The sequence below is a fragment of the Capsella rubella genome, unplaced genomic scaffold (genome assembly GCF_000375325.1).
Source record: "Capsella rubella cultivar Monte Gargano unplaced genomic scaffold, Caprub1_0 scaffold_2, whole genome shotgun sequence".
Lineage (NCBI taxonomy): Eukaryota > Viridiplantae > Streptophyta > Magnoliopsida > Brassicales > Brassicaceae > Capsella > Capsella rubella.
The window spans coordinates 9,822,398-9,840,457 of NW_006238922.1; the positions used below are offsets into that span (position 1 = coordinate 9,822,398).

Here is an 18,060-nt window from a genome sequence, read left to right on the forward strand (position 1 = left end):
CATTGAACCAGTAAAACTGAAAGGGAGTGCAAAAGAGTCAAATATATGCTTTGTGAAACTATCAAATTCGATTGAACCATTATTATTTTTTTAAACATCAAGTATCCTCTGGGAACCTTCATATGCATAAAAGTATCTATCTTCCTTTCTTAGATTACTCTATTAACTCTTACGTACACAACAAGGCAAAGAGTTACAGTGACTTACCAATCCTAGGTCTGAGAATATTCGAGCGGCCTAAGCCCAAACATAAAAAATAAAAAATTATCCGACTCCCTCTTTGGGATTGTATTATAATCACACAACTCCATTTTAATCCTTGTCCATATTCTTTCCCTCTCTGATCAAACAATCGTGTTATCAATGGAAACAAAGAAACAACCTTATTTCATTTCTAATTAGTTCACACGTCCACCAGAGGGGACAAACGGTTCCGTCATAAGCAAGTAAACGTTATTACTGGTCTCAGGAGACTCAGATTGCTTAATGCATTGAATGACAGGAAGAGCGTCAACACCGTATTAAGAATTGGATTACGCTTGACATGGTTGGTCTAGGGACTTTAAACAAAACACATCATATCACAAATATTGTATATAGAAATTTAATATTGTGAGTCTGTGACAAACCTTGTGTCGTATGATGTGTCTAAGTCCTATTAACATTAATTTCTAAAATATTCAACCCTGTTGTGTTTAATTATATTAAATTCCAACTCAACCAAAAATTTCTCCGACCTCTCTCTTTTTTTAAAAAAATCTCCATTTCACTATATGTTATAATTAAGTAGTATATATCCGAATTCTAGTAAGGATTGTACTAGATATATCCGGAATAAGAGTGGGATCCGGTTTCGGTGCCATGGCGTTAATTAACCTACGCTCTGATGATACCAAAATTGTTAATATCTCTATAGATATAAAACATATATAGAAAGCTTATATATATATCCATCTTCTTCCTCTCTCTAGACTCAATCGTTACATAATGAGATACACAGACGAGGACAAAGAATACTATGAATGCTTGGGCAGGAGCCTTCACAATTATTTTATTAGTCGGTTTCCTTAATTAGTGCTTTTGTTTATGATGCGAACCATAAAGTTACTCTAGTGCCGAATGTTGAAATAGCTTCTATGCATTTCGATGTGCGTAATATTACACAAACTCGTCTTAGCAACTTGGGATTTATTGATAAGGGTTCCCAGTAACCTTGCTGATGACTATTTATGTCCTCAAGGAGACATTCAAGCTTCATTGTCTTACAATAACATTACTCTTGTTACCTCTTCCAAACAAAGGTTTTATATATATCTTATATAATAAGACAAGGTTTTTTCTAACTTTGCCCCACAAAGCGACATTTGGCGCTCTATATTCATGACATGTGTCATTTTTATTAAATTCTAATTTAACATTTTAAAATTAGTTTATTTGTGCTATTGTGTAAGTTATAAGATATGTATTATTTGCTTTTTAAAAAGTGACATTGTGGCAAAAAAGAAAAATTCTCCAGTTTTAATTCTATTTAAATTAAATACCATATAAGCTAAACATAAAATGGAGTAGTTCAAATTTTTTTCTTTGTATTGAAAGAAAATTGGTATGAGTTTTTTTCTTTTAGATTTAAAGTTCAAAAATGACATCAAAATTTCCTCCTCCTTTTAAAGTATTTTTTCCTAAAGTTATTAATATGGGTAATAAATAACTTGTAACATGTTTTTATAATTTTTCAAAAATAAGTTTATAATAAAATAGTTAACGAGAATTGTTTTTTTTTTTACTTTAGCATCGTGAAATCTACTGTAAATAATAAAATTAGAGAAATTTAGACTTTTTCAGTATAATAAAATAGTACACCTAAAATTATTATAAATATAATATATCATGACATTTAATTAAAGAATAATTATCATATTATTAACAAATCATATATATATAAATAAAGTTTCACTCTCTTCTTATTGGTTCAATTGGCATGTAACTTAAAAAAAATATTAGGTATTATCATATCTATATATATATATATATATAATTCACAATTTAATATAAAACTGAAAAACAATTAAACCACAAAACACATTTAGTCATATACATTAAACTCACACTTTAATATAAAAACTGAAATAATATAAATTTGCATTAACTATATTTTACATTGAATTTTTCAGCACACAATAAATTATAATTGATTCCCATAATTGTTTTTATGAAATTGTAACTCCCATCACTTCTCTTCCTATATATACTCATTTTCTCATCCTCTAATTCTCTATCTCAATTATTATATAAAAGAGTAGCTTTGTGTTTTTTTTTGTATGAGTTTTAGAAATCAATTAAAATATTCTTTTATAAAATCTCAATTGTAAAATAAATTAGAGACTATATACATCTTATTTTATTATAATTTTTTTTTTTTGAAAATTCATCTCTATTTTCTTTTTTAGTTTATCATTATATAGGTAATCATTCCCTCACCCTATACCTTTATATTCATGTATCTTTAATATTTTTCTATTTTTATGTTGTTATATGGCATAAAAATCAATGAAATTAACATTTAAGAATTTGATATAAATATTTTTAGAAAGTATGATACAAATCTAACATATTTTTAAATTTAATCGTACTTATAAATTAAGAAAGTATGAAACAACACATGTGTAAAAATAAAATATTTTGAAGGCTATAAAAACAAAAACATTGACCACTATTTTTGTATCCAAACATACAAAGAAATCAACACTTTGGTAGATAAATTAGAGAACTTACCTGGTAGGCTGGTACTAACCTAATATATCTTCTTTAAAATTTTAATATTTTCCATTTCTTCTCTAAAATTTTATTTTTTATTATTTTCATTATTGTTGTATAATTTATTTATGTATAATTCTCATGATGTTATTGTTACATTATTTTAATTTTTCATTTAAATTAGATTATATTATTTTCCTCGTAAGTCGTGGTAGAGAGAAAAAGTGGCTATGGTAAATTGTATGTGACTTTTCTTTTTAGTTAACATATTTTTAAGAATAAATTGCATGTGACTAATATTAAGTTGTTAACAAAAAAAATATTCATGTGTCATTATATAATATTATCCTATATGAAATATTAGAAGATATGATTTTTTGAGAGACCGAAGGAAAAAATAATCAACATTTCATAAGCAATGATTTTTTTGAAAACAAAAAAGAAGATGACATAGGGACAAACCTAAAGTAGATTTATATAGATTACAAGTTCAAAGAGTAGTTTGTAGTGATATAAGACTATAAATCATACTCTTAGTATAAATCATACTCTTAGTATCTAATGTAGTTGAATAAAAAAATATTCTAATGCTTATTTTAATTGATGATGGAATTTGTTGAATACAAATTAATAATTATTTCACTTTTTTTTTGTAAAAAAATATTATTTGTAATGTATTTAAATAATTTATGCAGTAGATAGCAATCTGCATAATATAAAATAATCATAAAACATATACACTTAGTTTTATATTAAAACTTGGAAACATCAAATAAATATTTTATGAGATAATACATAAAAAGGAAGAGAATTACTTAATTGCTTCAATCAAATTGATTCAAAAAAATATATTAAAATTATTATAAATATAATATCAAATTTATCTCGCGCATCGCGCGGGTCTACTTCTAGTATATATATATAGATAACTTTATACTTCAATCTTCAAGTTTTTATATATAACTATTCTGATTGAAATCGCTTGCCTAGGTACACCGATCTTAAATCCGGCTCACATCATCAGCAACTTGGGGTTTCAGCAGCTATCTCTGAAGTAGATATCGGTTTGATTGGGAGAAACATTATGCAAGATATCAAAGAGAAGAGGGAAGTGAAGTTCGGATCCCAACTGTTTCTTACGGATTGTAGAAATGGGACCAAAGGAGGAGTTTTGAGCTATGTGTGTGGTGAAACCACATTACGGTTCGAGCCAGGTTCTGATACCAAGGCCACTAATACGTTTGTGGATAACCCTACTACATGTACTAATTTTTAACTAGTTTTTATTATTAGTCTTAAATTTGCAAATATTTGATTTTACTCCTTTTTTCATGTGTTCTTAAGTTTCTTTTTGTGTTTTAAGATTTGAAACAATTGTTACAAATGTGGAAAGGTAGAGTATATATATTTCTAATTCAGGAAATCGTATAGTCAAAGATATACATTGTGAAGGGTGCACCATATCATGATGACTCAGTGATCTCATTTTAATTCTCTGGAGCAAGCATCGAACCAGACTCATCATGAGCTCCGTCATAGCCTTTTTAGAAGTCGTTAATCATCTTTAACAATATCCTTGTTAAGTTCTATAAGCTTTCTCTTTTCTTTTTTTTTTTTTTTTTTTGTCAATATTATCAAGATCAATTCTTAAAAAATAAAATAAAATAAAATAATTAAATAAATAGCCTTTTTAGTCGTTAATCATCTTTAACAATATCCTTGTTAATTACTATAAGCTTTCTCTTCTTTTTTATTTGTCAATATTATCAAGATCCGTTCTTAAGAAAATACAATTAATTAATTAAATAAATAACACGGTAATTTTTTTGTTTATTTTAGTTTTAAGAACAAATCTTGATGATAATTTTAAGAATCGATCTTCATAATATTTTAAGAACCGTTTTTGTCAAACACATAATCCTTTTTATTTTTTATTTGATTATAGACGTTCATAACTACCTATAAATATATCAAGAGATATAGAAATCATAGAATTCTAAACAAAAGAAGAATCATCAAACCTTGACAATCTTCTTCCTTTTCGCTTCAACCAATCGTTACACAATGACAAACACACGAAGAAGAGCACCGCCAAGAGCCAACTCAGACGACGACATCAACCGCATAGTAATATTATTGATGATGGTGGCACTTGTATTGTTGTGTATGTCAGGTATTGCTGATATAGCCAAGAAAAAAGAAACTCCTGTGGCGCCTAGTATAGAAATAGCTTCTATGGATTTCACGATGCGTAATATTACACAAACTGGTCTCATCGCAAATTGGGATTTATTGATAAGGATCCCTTATAACCTACCTGATGACTATATATGTCTTCAAGGAGACATTCAAGCTTCCTTGTTTTACAAGAATATTCCTCTTGTTACCTCTTCCAGACAAAGGTTCAGTTTATAATTCAACCTTCTAGTGTTTTTTTTTTTTGGTTTTAGTGTTAAGCTATCTTCTATCTTCTAGTGTTTACTATTTAAAACGTAACTGGTTATAATAATCCTGACTCAAATCGCTTGAATACGATTAGGTACATTGATCTAAAATCTGGCTCAGCTCAACAACTTAGGATTTCAGTAGAAGAAGATATAGGCGGTTTAGTTGGCAAAAACATTATGAAAGATATTAAAGAGCAGAGGGAAGTGAAGTTTGGGTCGCACTTGTTGCTTACGGATTGTAGAAAAGGCACGACCGGAGTTATGAGCTATGCGTGCGATGAAACCATGCTGCGGTTCGAGCCAGATTCTGAGACCAAGGCCACTAAGTTTGGGAACAACACTACCTGCTTTAATTTTTGATTAGTATAATTCTTGTTAATTTTGCTAAGATTTGATTTTAACTCTTTTTTTTTTCTTGATTTCTTTATTAATTAATATCACAAGAAAAAAGCTTAGCCGATGGATTTTTGGCAATATAGAGTCCATCAGTTCTAGAGCGTTGGAAAAATATATTCACGAATTTAAAGTTAAGTCTCAACCAAAAATATCTCCCACTTCTCTCTATTTAACAATCAATATCCATAATCTTCTAGTTTCGGCCTAGGATTCAATCACTGGCCTAAGCGGCAGAGTACCATTCTTGTAGTTATCTAAATATCTCATTCATTTAGGTTATAAAAGAGTTCTAAATGGCATTATTTTTATTTTTTTTATTAGTATATATCCAAAGTCTAGTTAGGATTATACGGAATATCATGTATAATATACGTACTCAATCACTGGCCTAAGCGGCAGAGTACCATTCTTGTAGTTATCTAAATATCTCGTTCGTTTAGGTTATAAAAGAGTTCTAAATGGCATTATTTTTATTTTTTTTTATTAGTATATATCCAAAGTCTAGTTAGGATTATACGGAATATCATGTATAATATACGTACCTCATTCATTATTATCTCATTGTTTTATGTGGAATCATTAATAACTCTTTATATATGGCTATATTAAAATACATATAAAACCTTCTTTGTCTTAACCCTCTCTCTGTAATCAAATCGTTGTACAATGGGAGACACGGAAAAAGAATCACGAGACTGCCACCTCAAGATCATGTTCGTCTGCTTTTATTTGTATGGTCTTTGTAATTAGTTCTTTTGTTTGTGGAGCGAACCAAGAAACTCCTGTGCCGAAAATAGAAATAGCCTCTATGGATTTCACCGTGCGTAATGTTACACAAACTCGTCTCAGTGCGAATTGGAATTTATTAATAAGGGTTCCCTATGACCTTCCTGATGAGTGATGACTATATTTGTCTTCAAGGAGACATTCAAGCTTCCTTGTTTTACAAGAATATTACTGACAAAGGTTAAGACAGGAGTTATGAGCTTTGTGTGTGATGAAACCACGTTACGGTTATGAGCCAGGTTCTGAGACAAAGGCCACTAAGTTTGGGAACAACCCTATCTGCACTAATTTTTGACTAGTAAGTTTTACATGCATGGATTTGATTTTCCTTTTTTCTCTTATTTACGAGACGTTCTTCACCGAATGTTGAGTTCCTTTTAGGTCTTTTAAAAAGAGTTCTTAAGTTAATTGACAATTTATTTTGGTTTATAACTTGATATTGTTTGGATTGTCACTATTAATGATAAGAAAGACGAAGCAACCTTGTTAATTCATCCTCATTGATCTACAAACGTTTAGTTAACGTCCACTAGAGAGAAACGATTCCGTCATGACCACGGAAACGTTACTACTATCCCCTCTAGACTCGATTGATTCACCTAAAGCATAAAATCCGCCATCGATTATGTGGGCATTCACAAGGTCTAGCAAGTTATGAGGGAGAGTAGCTACACCGTCTAAGAATTGGATCACGCTTGACATGCTTGGTCTAGTGGCTGCCACTGGATGCGAGCAAAGCAGCCCTAGTTTCAAAACCAAAGTTATTTGTTCTGCAAGATACCTGTGCCCTAGCCTCTCATCAACTACATGCAGTATATCTGCACTGTCCCAAGAGTCTAGTACCCAATCACTCAAAACCATCTCGCTCGGTGATCCTCGTGGCTCAATGGGTCTTCTTCCACAAGTAATCTCTAACATGAACACTCCGAATGCAAAAACATCAGAACTTGTGCTTGACTTCCCTGTTCTTGAGAGCTCTGGTGATATATATCCGAATGTACCTTGCGTCCACAATAACAGCAAAACCCTTCAATAAGTCCAAAGATTTTGATTGATTGATTATAATGTGCACAAAAACGCAAACTTACCTGCGACATTAGAGGTTTGAGAATCAATCTCATGGTCACATAGCTTTGCAAGTCCAAAGTCACCAAGCTTGGCGTTCATATTTTCATCAAGAAGTATATTTGCTGGCTTAATGTCCCTGTGGATAATCACCTGAACCCACTGCTGATGCAAGTAACAGAGTCCTGAGGCAACGTCTTTGATGATCTTGAATCTCTGTGACCAATCAAGAATTTGATTTGGTTGATTATAAAGAAACTTATCAAGGCTTCCTTTGGGCATGTAGTCATACACCAAGTAGAGTTCTCCCTTGCGTCGGCAGTACCCGAGAAGACGAACTAAATCTGGATGTCTGAGTCGTCCAATGGTCGCAATCTCAGCCAAAAACTCTCTCATTCCTTGTCTTGAATCATGAGAAATCTTCTTTACCGCGATTGGTATACTAGACAATGGTAAGATCCCCTTGAAAACTTTTCCAAAACCTCCTTTTCCAAGAAGCTCGCTGTTCTTAAAACCTTTAGTGGCGACGAAGAGATCTTTATAAGTGAATTTATGGGGACCAAACTGCACCTCCCAGTCGTCAAGAACTTCCAAGAACTTCTTCCTTTTCAAGAAGAACATAATTCCAAGAACCAAGACAATAACAAGTGTAACTCCTGATATACTCAAACTAATCGCCAAGATCTTGGAACTTAACCGCCGATCTTCATCTTCATCAGGGACTTTAGGAAGACGAGAGAGATTTATATCTGAAACTGCTCCACTGTTGTTGAAATTCCAGCCAAGAATGTAGTGAGAAGAAGTTGGACTTCCCACTGAAGTGAAGCCAGTGTACATATACTCAAGTAAATATGGAGAAAGATCTTTTCGCAAAGAAATCAGAGGAATCTTAGGCTTAGAGATCTTAATAGAATGCATTGTAACATCAAGCTGTTTAGTTGAGTTGTTATACTCAATCCATACCTGTATTGGCTTCCCACTTGCAATATCTAGATTTACCAATCTACCATCATCTTTGTAATAACCAGCCGAACAATTTCCATCCGTTTGCAAGCTATCGACCTTGACACCAACGAGTTTTATATCTTCACCATCCGGTTTATCGCTTTTGGCGGTATGGAGTTCAACAGACACAGAACGGTTAGAGGAAGAGGAGTGGTTGATGTTTGGAACAGAACTCAAGCCTTTTGTAGGAGAGATGTTGAAGGAAAGACCACAACCGGAGACTGTTTTACGGACTGCAACGATTGCGAAAACAAAAGTGGTTGAAAAGGAAGAAACCTTGCCGTTTGGTGAGTTCTTGAACTGAAGTGGGAACTGGTAAAGAACTTGACCAGCTCCTCCTTGTGTCTTTGAAGTTATGAGTTTGAACAAACCGTCCGGGTTTAGGTCAGCAACTCCATCGGTATACAAGAAACCGTTGAAGCTAAACTGTCCACCGGTTGGGTCTGAGCCTTGGGAAACTGAATCCACAGTGAAGAAACAGAAGAAGGAGAATAACAACAACATCTTTAGAAGTAGAGACATGATTGATTAATTTGTGGGATTGTGGAATTTAATTCCTTTTTAGTATGTTATTTAAAAGCATTAAAGCACAAATTTGATAATACTATTATCTTAATCAAGATTAGTCCATGCTATACACGTTCTTCTTCTTGGCTACGCGTTGCTATTGAGGAAAATGCAGAGAAAGTGTTGTGATCATACGTAAAGTTGCCATTGTGCTTTAAAGCTCAAATTATTAAAAAGTTTGATACCAAAAATGATAGCTCCAAGTTCCTCTAAGGGAGACGTATATGTTTTGTTCATATACAAAAATCAACTCCTACTTCATTTAAACATCTTATGCTTTTCTTCTACCCAAACTGAGAATTTTCCAAAAGTCAATAAAGATGGATAAAAATTCATACCATATAAGTGTGTATAACGTCTAAGTTTCATATATTGCAAGCATCACATTGTTTGGAGTATTAGTTAATCCATAAAGATTTGAAAGTTTCGTGCTTCATCATCCATATATTTTTAGTATTAGTTGATAGATTAACAACAATAAAGAGCTATGTTAGGTGAAATATTAACTCCTACTTGTTCAATAAAGCTTTGAGAAATAAGAAAAAAAAATAAAAACTCAATAAAGCTAAGTTCACTTTCACATTTACAATCATCAATCAATTTAGTATTAGTAGATACGTCAACAAATAGCTATACTCTGTTCAGCTAAAGAAGACATGTTCATTAACATGTAAACAACTTCAAGCAAAATTATACTCAAGTCCAATGCTTTGGACTGTCAAATCTACCAACAATTCAATACCTTTCAATGATAATCAATACTCAAAAAGATTCTAGTATTTACAAATAACAACAAATCTAGACTCTCACATGTCGGAATCCGAATCACTCCTACCTCTGTCCGACATGAAATTCGGAGGCAAAACCGGGAATTTCACCGCATTCCGCTGCGAAGAAGGCGATACCGAACTACCAATCTTCCTCCTCTGCATATTCCGCATAATCTCTAAGCATGATTTATCAACCATGGCAAGAAAATCTCTCACAATAACAAATAGATGAAGAGGACTCTTCCCCTTTGTTATAGCTCCTGCTTGATAATAATCCGTTGTACGCTTCACTAGCTCCATTACTTTCCTCTCTTCGTTTTTGGCAGTCTTCACTTCTCCCTCTACTGAATCAAGAAACACCATCATCTTCTTCACAAACCTGCCTCCTTCTCCATCTTCATCACATTCTGCAATCACCGTTCTCGCGTCTTTCGCTCTAACCGTAAGAGCCAAACAAGTTGCAACAACCGTGTCATAGTCTACACTAGCAGCCTTCTTCACATTTGCAAACTCAGAGCTCAGTCCTCCAACTATTGGTAAACCAAGCTTCAAGTACTCTTTCTCTTGCTCTTCTTTGGACATAACCTGAGGACTGTTACTGCCATTGCTGTTACTACTACCGCTTCGACTTAAGCTATGGCTTCTTCTATTCAAAACGCAACGTTTTCCTTCCGCTCTAACCACTTCCTCCACCACAAAGTTAAGCAGAGTAGTCTTCCCATCAACACTTTTAACATCCGAAAGCTTCAAAAGCGCGGTAAGATTAAACGCTTGAGCGTTTCCTCTCGCGGTACCCGCGTTCATTCTGTTACCAGCTTTAAGTATTGCCTCCAAAAGCTTCACAAACAAGCCACGAGATCTTAGCTCTTTACAAGCTAAATCCAACGTTTCTAGACATTTATCATGATGAGCCATCTCAGGGTAGTAATTAGCTCTGAAGAGAAACGCGTTTAGCCTAGTAAACGCGGTTGGCACGGATTTAAGAAGATGAAACAGAAACGTTTCCGCATCAGCAAGTTTTGCCGTGTCGCCATCAAATTCAAGAATAGCTGATTGTTCTTCTTTCGTCGGAGCTATTCTAGCTAACCTCTCAAGTGTGTCTGGCACGAAATCGTTTCCTTCCATGAGTGCTTCAACAAGCTCTTCACGTGTCATACCTAAAGATTTGAGCACAATCGCTGTGTTTTGGGACTTTCTCGGATCAAGTATGAAGATTTGTGATGATTTAGGGTTTTTATCATCGCCGTATTCTGGAGATTTCTTCCCCACGGCAACGTATCCGAACAGAGCTTCCATTAAATCGCCATCAAAACTGAGAAGAAGGAACCAAATAAATTGATTGAACTAAAAAAAAACTAACTTTCGAAATCGATTTGTGCAAGTGTATACATACCTGAATGAGCCACGATCGATTTTGTCCCAAACCATTGAATGATCAGAATCAGGGTTTACTTTATCCCAATGTAAAGGCTTCAGCTTTACCTGTTTCGAACCCTCTCCTCCACTTGATCCTTTAACCGGCGCAGGCGGTGGTTTCGAAGCTGATGATGATAAAGCTCCAACCTTTCTCACCGGCGGAGGTGGCGGTGGCGTTGGTGACGAACCCTTCTTTATCGGAGGAGGTGGCGGTGGTGGTACTGATGCACTCTGTTTCACCGGAATTGGCGGTGGTGGTACTGATGCACTCTGTTTCACCGGAATTGGCGGTGGCGGTGGTGGTACTGATGCACTCTGTTTCACCGAGATTGGCGGTGGAAGCGTCTGATGATCGTCGTTATGGATTACACTGTGAGAAGTCGATGATCTTCCTCTAAGAAGAGGAATCTCAGTGATGGGCTCTGTTTTTTTCTTGTTCTTGTAATAAATCACCTCTTTCTCGTCTTCTTCTCCGGCGATGATCTGTTTCTTGAAACTCCCACTTCTCTCTCTCTGACTCTGTAGCTTTCTCCAATACAACACATCGAGACCGTTCTCATCAAGGATCAAACCTTTCACACCACCAAACCGCGTGAAACCTTCTCTAGCCAAAGTCGTACTCGTCGCCACCGCCGCAGCAGTCTGAGGATGAGGAGGATACGGAGGTAAGTTGCTTTCGACGCTGACTGGTCCGACTCTGTCTCTTCGTCTCCGCCTCGCGACGACGCATTTCTGAAGGCAGAAGAAGAAAACTGCTGCTACAACTATAGTGCTTGCTGCTGTTATAAGGACAGCTTTCGTGATTGTTCCTCTATCGGAAGATGACGAGTTATTCGACGGCGGAGATGGGTTTGACGACGGTGAGATACGCGGTGGTGAAACAGGGGAGGGTAGTGGAATTGGGAAGAAAGTTTCGATATTTTGAGGAGAATCGGATTGAGAAAACGAAGGGAGAGGTAAAACGATGAAGAGGAAGAAGAAAGTTAGGGTTAAGTTTTGAGGAAACGGCCATGGTTTCTTGAACATGGCAGCCATTAACGATTTAGCTCATTTACAGAGAGATCAAATAAGGGAACACACACACAGAAAAAAAAAATGAATACTTTGAAACTTTCTAAGTAAAACGTTTTTGTTTATTTTCAAAAAAAAAAAATCGATTCCCAAAGATCTCAGGAACTTAAAACGGAAGGTTTAGTTTGAAATTAAAGAAATATATAAATTCGTGTTTTGGTAGGTTTTTTAATTTATGTGGGAATTTGGAGGTTTTGGTAATAATGTTTAGTTGAAGCAGAGATTAGTTGATCTGTTCTTCTTCTTCTTCTTCTTTCCCGGGTCGGTTCTATATTAGTGGTATATGACGAAACACCCTTGTTAAGAGAATTAACTTGTAAACAAACATAAGGGTGTTTTAGGTAGTTTAGGTATAATCGTATTCGTGAGACTGGACTTATTATTAATGGAGTTGGTGCGGTCGATGTTTATTATCATCGTTGACTCTGTCCAAAAAGTAGTGGTGTTGCTTCTTTTTTTCTTTCTAGAAAATATTTTGAAGTCTTTAACTAAACTAAAAGCCAAAAAACACATTCCCATTTTTAGATACGGTTTCAATTATTAAAGTTTGAAGAAAAGTGCAAATTTCTATGGCAATTTAATGAATACACATTTGATGATATCGACAAAAGGTTTGCAAGTTTGGAAACTTGGGAACGTTAAATACAAATAATACCTCGAACTAACAAATACCAAACGCTTGGGGTGACTCGATCGGATTCATTACGTGTATGTATGTTTCTGTACTGAGTACATATAATTTCCACCGCAATCTTAGTCGGTCAATGGAATAAGGATTGAGATCAATGATAGTGGATGATCACCATTGCAAGACGAAGAAAGAATATACAAATACAAATTATGGTAATGCTAAATTGCATAAAGCTTATGGAATATGAAATTATGAACGTGTAAATTTTCAAAGAATCTTAATTTTTTTTTTTTTTTAACTTGAGCCTTAAACAAAGTAATCCTTTAAAATATATTTAAACCCGTGGCCGGTCGTCTCTACTAAAACCTTAAAATGTTGAACGCGGTAACATACTCGTCTAAGAAAAGTAGGGAAGACAAAATGAAAATAACCCTTTTTGTCAACTCCCATATTATATAGTAATCGCGTAAAATGATTAGGTTCCATTAAATATATATGGTCTTCATTTTCTAACATTAGTAAATGATGAGAAAGTTATATTATTATCTTCTTATGCAAATTACACATTATGTTTTGGGACATAATTTTACAAAGTGTTAATGACTGCCTAAAGAAATATATATGATAGTCATTTGGTAATTCATTTTTGTCTATTCTTATTGATCGACCTTACTTTTCGACATCTAATGCCCCTTGACCATAGATTTAACTGGTTCATATCTATGTTTAAATTTAGTCATTGAAGCTATTTATCACCAAAAAAAAAAACCCTATAAAAATATTACCTACATTGACGCCTTAAGATTTCATATTACTCAAAAAGTATAGTATATTTTAAAATCCAAAAAATGAGTAATCTCATTGTTTTTGTATTAGCTATCGCTATGTGTTTTGGTTTGAACGAAGGTATTGTGTGTAGTAATCCTAATAACCAGTTGGAACGATGTGGAGGCTCTGGTTGTGCCCTAAACACTTTGAAACTACGAAACGAACTCGGTCGTGGTAGTCTTCTCAAAATCGATTGCACATCCAACCAAAACAAGAAAACAGGTCCACGCGATGTTAGATTCAATCAGTCATACGCTTTTGATTTCGAAGAGGTTCATTCCCACAGAATAGTGTGGGCTTGTCATTTGAGGCATGGTCCAAAATTGGAGTATCATCAGAGCATATGGAGAGCATATAGAGGAGCTGCTACTAAACGATGTGGTCAAACACGTACATGGATTGCTAGACCTAATGGTATTTACATGAACAAAAACTTCGTACCGCAAGGGTTTCGATTTGCATGGCTTAAAAGATGAGTCATCTTTTTTAAAAAACAATTATTTATTTATTTATTGTGTACTAAATCATCATTCTAATATTGGGATTTAGAATATACAAGAATTCTTTTTCTATAAAATAGGATTTTGTATGATATATCTACATATATTGTAATCAATATTTTGAATTATATATCATATTATTGTCCTTATATACTGATTCTTTTTCAAGAAATTGTCTTTTACTCCAAGCCATATCACCTTCTTCATCTTGTACAAATATACAATCTTTGATCAGTTTCTATAAAAACAAAAAAAACAAATGGGCCTCACGATTATAAAATAATGGGCCTTACGGATTAGAACAAAATGGGCCACTAGTGTTTTTTTCAGATTCTTTCATATTTCCCGTTCCGGGAAAGCAACGGAGGCGGTTGTCTTAGTCGCCGGCGGCAAATGGAGTGTGCCGCGCGTGGCTTTTCTACGCGGTGCGTTGGTCCAGCGATGCGGAGGTGTGGCCAGTGTGGTGCTGTGGCGTATTGCTCAGTCTCTCATCAGGTTTTTACTTCTGCTTACTTTCTTAAGCCTTCTTCTTCATATCGACCTAATCGGTTCTAGAGAAACAAAGACGTAGTGATTTGATCGATCTCTTGTATGCTTGTTAGATAGGTTTGTAGTTAAGATTTAATTAACTCATGAAAATTTTACATTAAGAGTTCAATCGTTGTTTGACAAAAAAAAAAAAAAAAAAGAGTTCAATCGTTTGATCAATAGGTTCATTGTTAAGTTTTGTGGATGATCTTGATTTGGTTGTAGAGTTCACATTGGAGCTATCACAAGGATGAATGTAAGAGATTAGAAGAACAAATGCGTCGTGTTGATCTGTTAAATGATTTCCCTTTTACATTTACAGAAGAAGCTACAGTTCAGGTTTGTGATAACTTATGGATGATATTGAGGAATCTAATGCCTTTTTTTGGTTCATGAAAATTTAGCTCAAAGTTTGTTTTTTTTCTTCGTTTATTTGTGCTTAGGTTAGTCGAAAACAGGAGAGTAGGTGCTCGTTTCTCAGCAAAAGGGATTTACATCCTGTTGGAATGTGGATGTATGAGTGTAAATGTGGAGCCTCTGCTTCTTTTTCGGCTTCTGATAGGTTTTGATCGCTTATCTTTCTCTCTTTGTCTAATGAGAATTACGTTTTGATTTTGAGCCATTGTAAATTGAACTGATTACTATCTTTTCTGTACAGTTTTAGAAATGAAGGTTGGCATCTGCCAAGTTCTTCTTGTCCATGTCGTGGTAAGATCCAGTTTACTTCTATGTTTGTGGTTAACAAAAAGTTTGTTTTTTAATAGATTTCTGATTTGGGATCACACAGGCCCTTTATATTCAGTTACGAAACAGCTTTGTAGTTGGACGGGTTATTTTGAGTGGAGAAAGATACCTCTAGATTCTCCTGTAGCTCTACTTCTCCACTGGGTAACAGTTTTTGTAATGATTAATGTGATTGCTAGTATAGCTAGAATGCTTGACGTTTTCAATCTATTGACTCATGGAGCTTGCTTTTATTTCAGCCACTTACGATATATCATGCAATTCAAGTCGTTGGGATGGGAAATTTGAGTCCGCAAATAAGTGATGAACTTCGCATACATTATCTTGGTATGTTTCACTCTGTAACTGTATTCTCTTTGAGGTTGCTTTGTTGTTTCTCTTTCTTGCAGTTTTTTGCTAATCACCTTCATTGTACTTAATTCTAGTGTCGTACCTTATTCTTGGCATATGGAAAGTATATAAATATTTGGAAAGATACACCATAGCAACTATGATATAAATTCTGATGACATGGTTTGCTGATAGTTTTGAGCTTCTGAAGGGCCTCAGAAAGAGCTTGGCCAACTTGGTGTCTTCACTGAGCTGCAAGCCCTCTTCCCTGGTCTGCAAATACGTGTAGAGCTTGTTGGACCTGACGTTCCACAACATATGTGAGTCCCGCATTCCACAATCTGTTTGATTGTTTTGTAAAACACTCGTTATATTATTAGTTAGGCAAAGTAAATTACATCAAAAGATATGTTTTCCTCTTTACCACTTTTCATTAGAGTACTTAAAGCTGTTCATCGGCAATGTTGTAAGCTGTTTTTGTGTGTGTGTGTGTATTGACATAAATATGATGAATCTTTTCATTTTGCTCTCTTGGTGACAGGGATGGAGAGATGATCTCGCTTAGCAGATACCCCCCTTGCATGGCAGAAGAATGCGAATGTAATTATTCAAGCGAAATTCCCAATCTCGGTAACGAATCTGCCTTGTCTTCAGCTGTGTCGTTACAGCTACATAGAGGATTTTACCATGATCGTTACAGTGACATAACAAAGGTATCCCTTTCTACTCATCTAGAAACGGTAATCTACAGTAGTGTTCTCAAATGTCATATCCATTTTTATTGGACCTTGAATTGATTGACCTTCTCTTCTGGGCAGGATTCACCTCCTCCTCACATAGTGATTGCTCCAAACGCTGGCGTTGCTGCATATCCAAGTTGGTTGCCAACTATTGTACGTTTTTCCAATAGCTGATTTTCACATTCAATCTTTCGCAGGAATATCATTTATATATCTGTTCTTCATTCATGAGTTGGTGTGAATAACTTCAGGAACTGATAAAGGAGATAAAAGTCCCAGCTGTATTCACTGATTACTGTGAAGAAGCTTGTCATCTGGCGGCTTGTTGCATTAAAACCATCACAGGACAACCTCTATCATTACCTGTAAGTCTAGATTATAGATTCACTATTCTATTCAACTTTTTTCAAATCTATGTTTTTTGTTATGTGGGTTCCTCCTGCATAAGTTCAGGCTTATGTCTCATCAAAACTGTAAAAGTAGAATAGAGAGTCGACACATATACTATATAATGAAGTTGAAGGAGACAAAAACACCAGTTTTTCATCATTATCTATACAATATTCATCTTTGGGGCCACACACACAGACACACTAATGTCCAGTTCTCCAATCAACCTTTTGTGGACAATGAAAATATAAACTTTTTTCTTATAACCATATTGATATGTATGGAATGGTGTATCCTTGAAATGCAGATTGATTTGAATCCATTCAGACAGCCGATGGCCGTGGAGGAGAGTCCTCTGTTTATCCCTTGCTACTCAAACTGCTTCATCTTCGCAATGTAAAACTCTCCAACACTGTTGATCGGCTATGTGGTTCCATGCTATTGTCTGGGAAGGACCGTACCAGTCTATGGACCAACATTATCTCTTCAATGAATTGTAGAAAATGTCACATCATTTTGTTTTGGTTGTTGTAGTTATTTATGTGGATAGGACCATCATGTGCATACATACAATCATTGTAGTCTTTTTTATCATTAGATGAATAATTTTATCCCATCAAAAAGTACTTCTAGTCAAAAAAAAATTCTACATGTGTCTCATGTCAAGTGAAATAATGCAAAAAAGGCAAAGTTCAAAGCATTGGACTTTTTTTCATCATCTTATTATATAAACCTTGGTTTTCAAAGTTAGCCATTAACAAGATCGTGACACGTGTCAATTATAATTGATAAGATATTGACACATGTCGTAACTAATTTTGTTAATATTTGGATAATATAGAAATATTATTAACCTATCGAAAAAGGAAATATATAAAATAAATATTATTAATAAAATATACAAATAACCTAATTTCAGTTATGTCAATTTGGTTTATCAATAAGATAGGGATTTAAAATTTATAATTAACAAGAATATATGACGATTTTTGTTTACAGAAGAGAATTAAGGTTTAAACTTTAATTTTACGATTAAATCAGGTTATTTGTTGGTTTGGGTATATAAATGATAAATAAGAATTATGTTTTATC

At 34.3% G+C, this 18,060-nt stretch overlaps 4 protein-coding genes and 1 pseudogene across 4 annotated transcripts; 3 read left to right on the forward strand and 2 right to left on the reverse strand.

Moving 5' to 3' along the window:
• Positions 1 to 861: 861 nt before the first annotated feature.
• Positions 862 to 4,030, forward strand: LOC17895538 (annotated as a pseudogene).
• An 866-nt stretch (positions 4,031 to 4,896) lies between these two features.
• On the forward strand, positions 4,897 to 5,561 carry LOC17895698. Its single transcript, XM_006301679.2, has 2 exons — positions 4,897 to 5,156; positions 5,294 to 5,561. Exons 1-2 carry the CDS (start codon positions 4,897 to 4,899, stop codon positions 5,559 to 5,561), a joined length of 528 nt encoding a protein of 175 aa, XP_006301741.2.
• Positions 5,562 to 6,900: 1,339 nt separating this feature from the next.
• Positions 6,901 to 8,975, reverse strand: LOC17895337 (putative L-type lectin-domain containing receptor kinase V.2). The gene is made up of 2 exons (XM_006301565.2): positions 7,472 to 8,975; positions 6,901 to 7,384 (listed from the first exon to the last, which is right to left on the reverse strand). The coding sequence occupies exons 1-2, from the start codon at positions 8,973 to 8,975 to the stop codon at positions 6,903 to 6,905; spliced, it is 1,986 nt and encodes a 661-aa protein (XP_006301627.1). The 3' UTR covers positions 6,901 to 6,902.
• Positions 8,976 to 9,660: 685 nt separating this feature from the next.
• On the reverse strand, positions 9,661 to 12,385 carry LOC17894915 (formin-like protein 8). Its single transcript, XM_006300336.2, has 2 exons — positions 11,184 to 12,385; positions 9,661 to 11,102 (listed from the first exon to the last, which is right to left on the reverse strand). Exons 1-2 carry the CDS (start codon positions 12,239 to 12,241, stop codon positions 9,827 to 9,829), a joined length of 2,334 nt encoding a protein of 777 aa, XP_006300398.1. The 5' UTR covers positions 12,242 to 12,385; the 3' UTR covers positions 9,661 to 9,826.
• A 2,197-nt stretch (positions 12,386 to 14,582) lies between these two features.
• LOC17894117 (zinc finger MYND domain-containing protein 15) lies at positions 14,583 to 17,591 on the forward strand. The gene is made up of 11 exons (XM_006302284.2): positions 14,583 to 14,731; positions 14,990 to 15,103; positions 15,208 to 15,326; positions 15,423 to 15,472; positions 15,552 to 15,652; positions 15,748 to 15,835; positions 16,050 to 16,158; positions 16,380 to 16,551; positions 16,657 to 16,731; positions 16,830 to 16,943; positions 17,276 to 17,591. The coding sequence occupies exons 1-11, from the start codon at positions 14,630 to 14,632 to the stop codon at positions 17,366 to 17,368; spliced, it is 1,137 nt and encodes a 378-aa protein (XP_006302346.2). The 5' UTR covers positions 14,583 to 14,629; the 3' UTR covers positions 17,369 to 17,591.
• The last annotated feature ends 469 nt before the right edge of the window (positions 17,592 to 18,060 follow it).

Excerpts from the sequence above, each read along its gene's own strand:
- LOC17894117 (XM_006302284.2), top strand. The coding sequence starts at position 14,630 with ATGGAGTGTGCCGCGCGTGGCTTTTCTACGCGGTGCGTTGGTCCAGCG. Across the intron at positions 15,473-15,551 it reads TTCTTCTTGTCCATGTCGTG|GCCCTTTATATTCAGTTACG; the intron begins GTAAGATCCAGT and ends GGGATCACACAG. Across the intron at positions 16,732-16,829 it reads CAAGTTGGTTGCCAACTATT|GAACTGATAAAGGAGATAAA; the intron begins GTACGTTTTTCC and ends GAATAACTTCAG.
- LOC17895698 (XM_006301679.2), top strand. The coding sequence starts at position 4,897 with ATGGTGGCACTTGTATTGTTGTGTATGTCAGGTATTGCTGATATAGCC. Across the intron at positions 5,157-5,293 it reads GTTACCTCTTCCAGACAAAG|GTACATTGATCTAAAATCTG; the intron begins GTTCAGTTTATA and ends GAATACGATTAG.
- LOC17894915 (XM_006300336.2), bottom strand. The coding sequence starts at position 12,241 with ATGGCTGCCATGTTCAAGAAACCATGGCCGTTTCCTCAAAACTTAACC. Across the intron at positions 11,103-11,183 it reads ATCGATCGTGGCTCATTCAG|TTTTGATGGCGATTTAATGG; the intron begins GTATGTATACAC and ends CCTTCTTCTCAG.
- LOC17895337 (XM_006301565.2), bottom strand. The coding sequence starts at position 8,975 with ATGTCTCTACTTCTAAAGATGTTGTTGTTATTCTCCTTCTTCTGTTTC. Across the intron at positions 7,385-7,471 it reads TCAAACCTCTAATGTCGCAG|GTACATTCGGATATATATCA; the intron begins GTAAGTTTGCGT and ends TGTGGACGCAAG.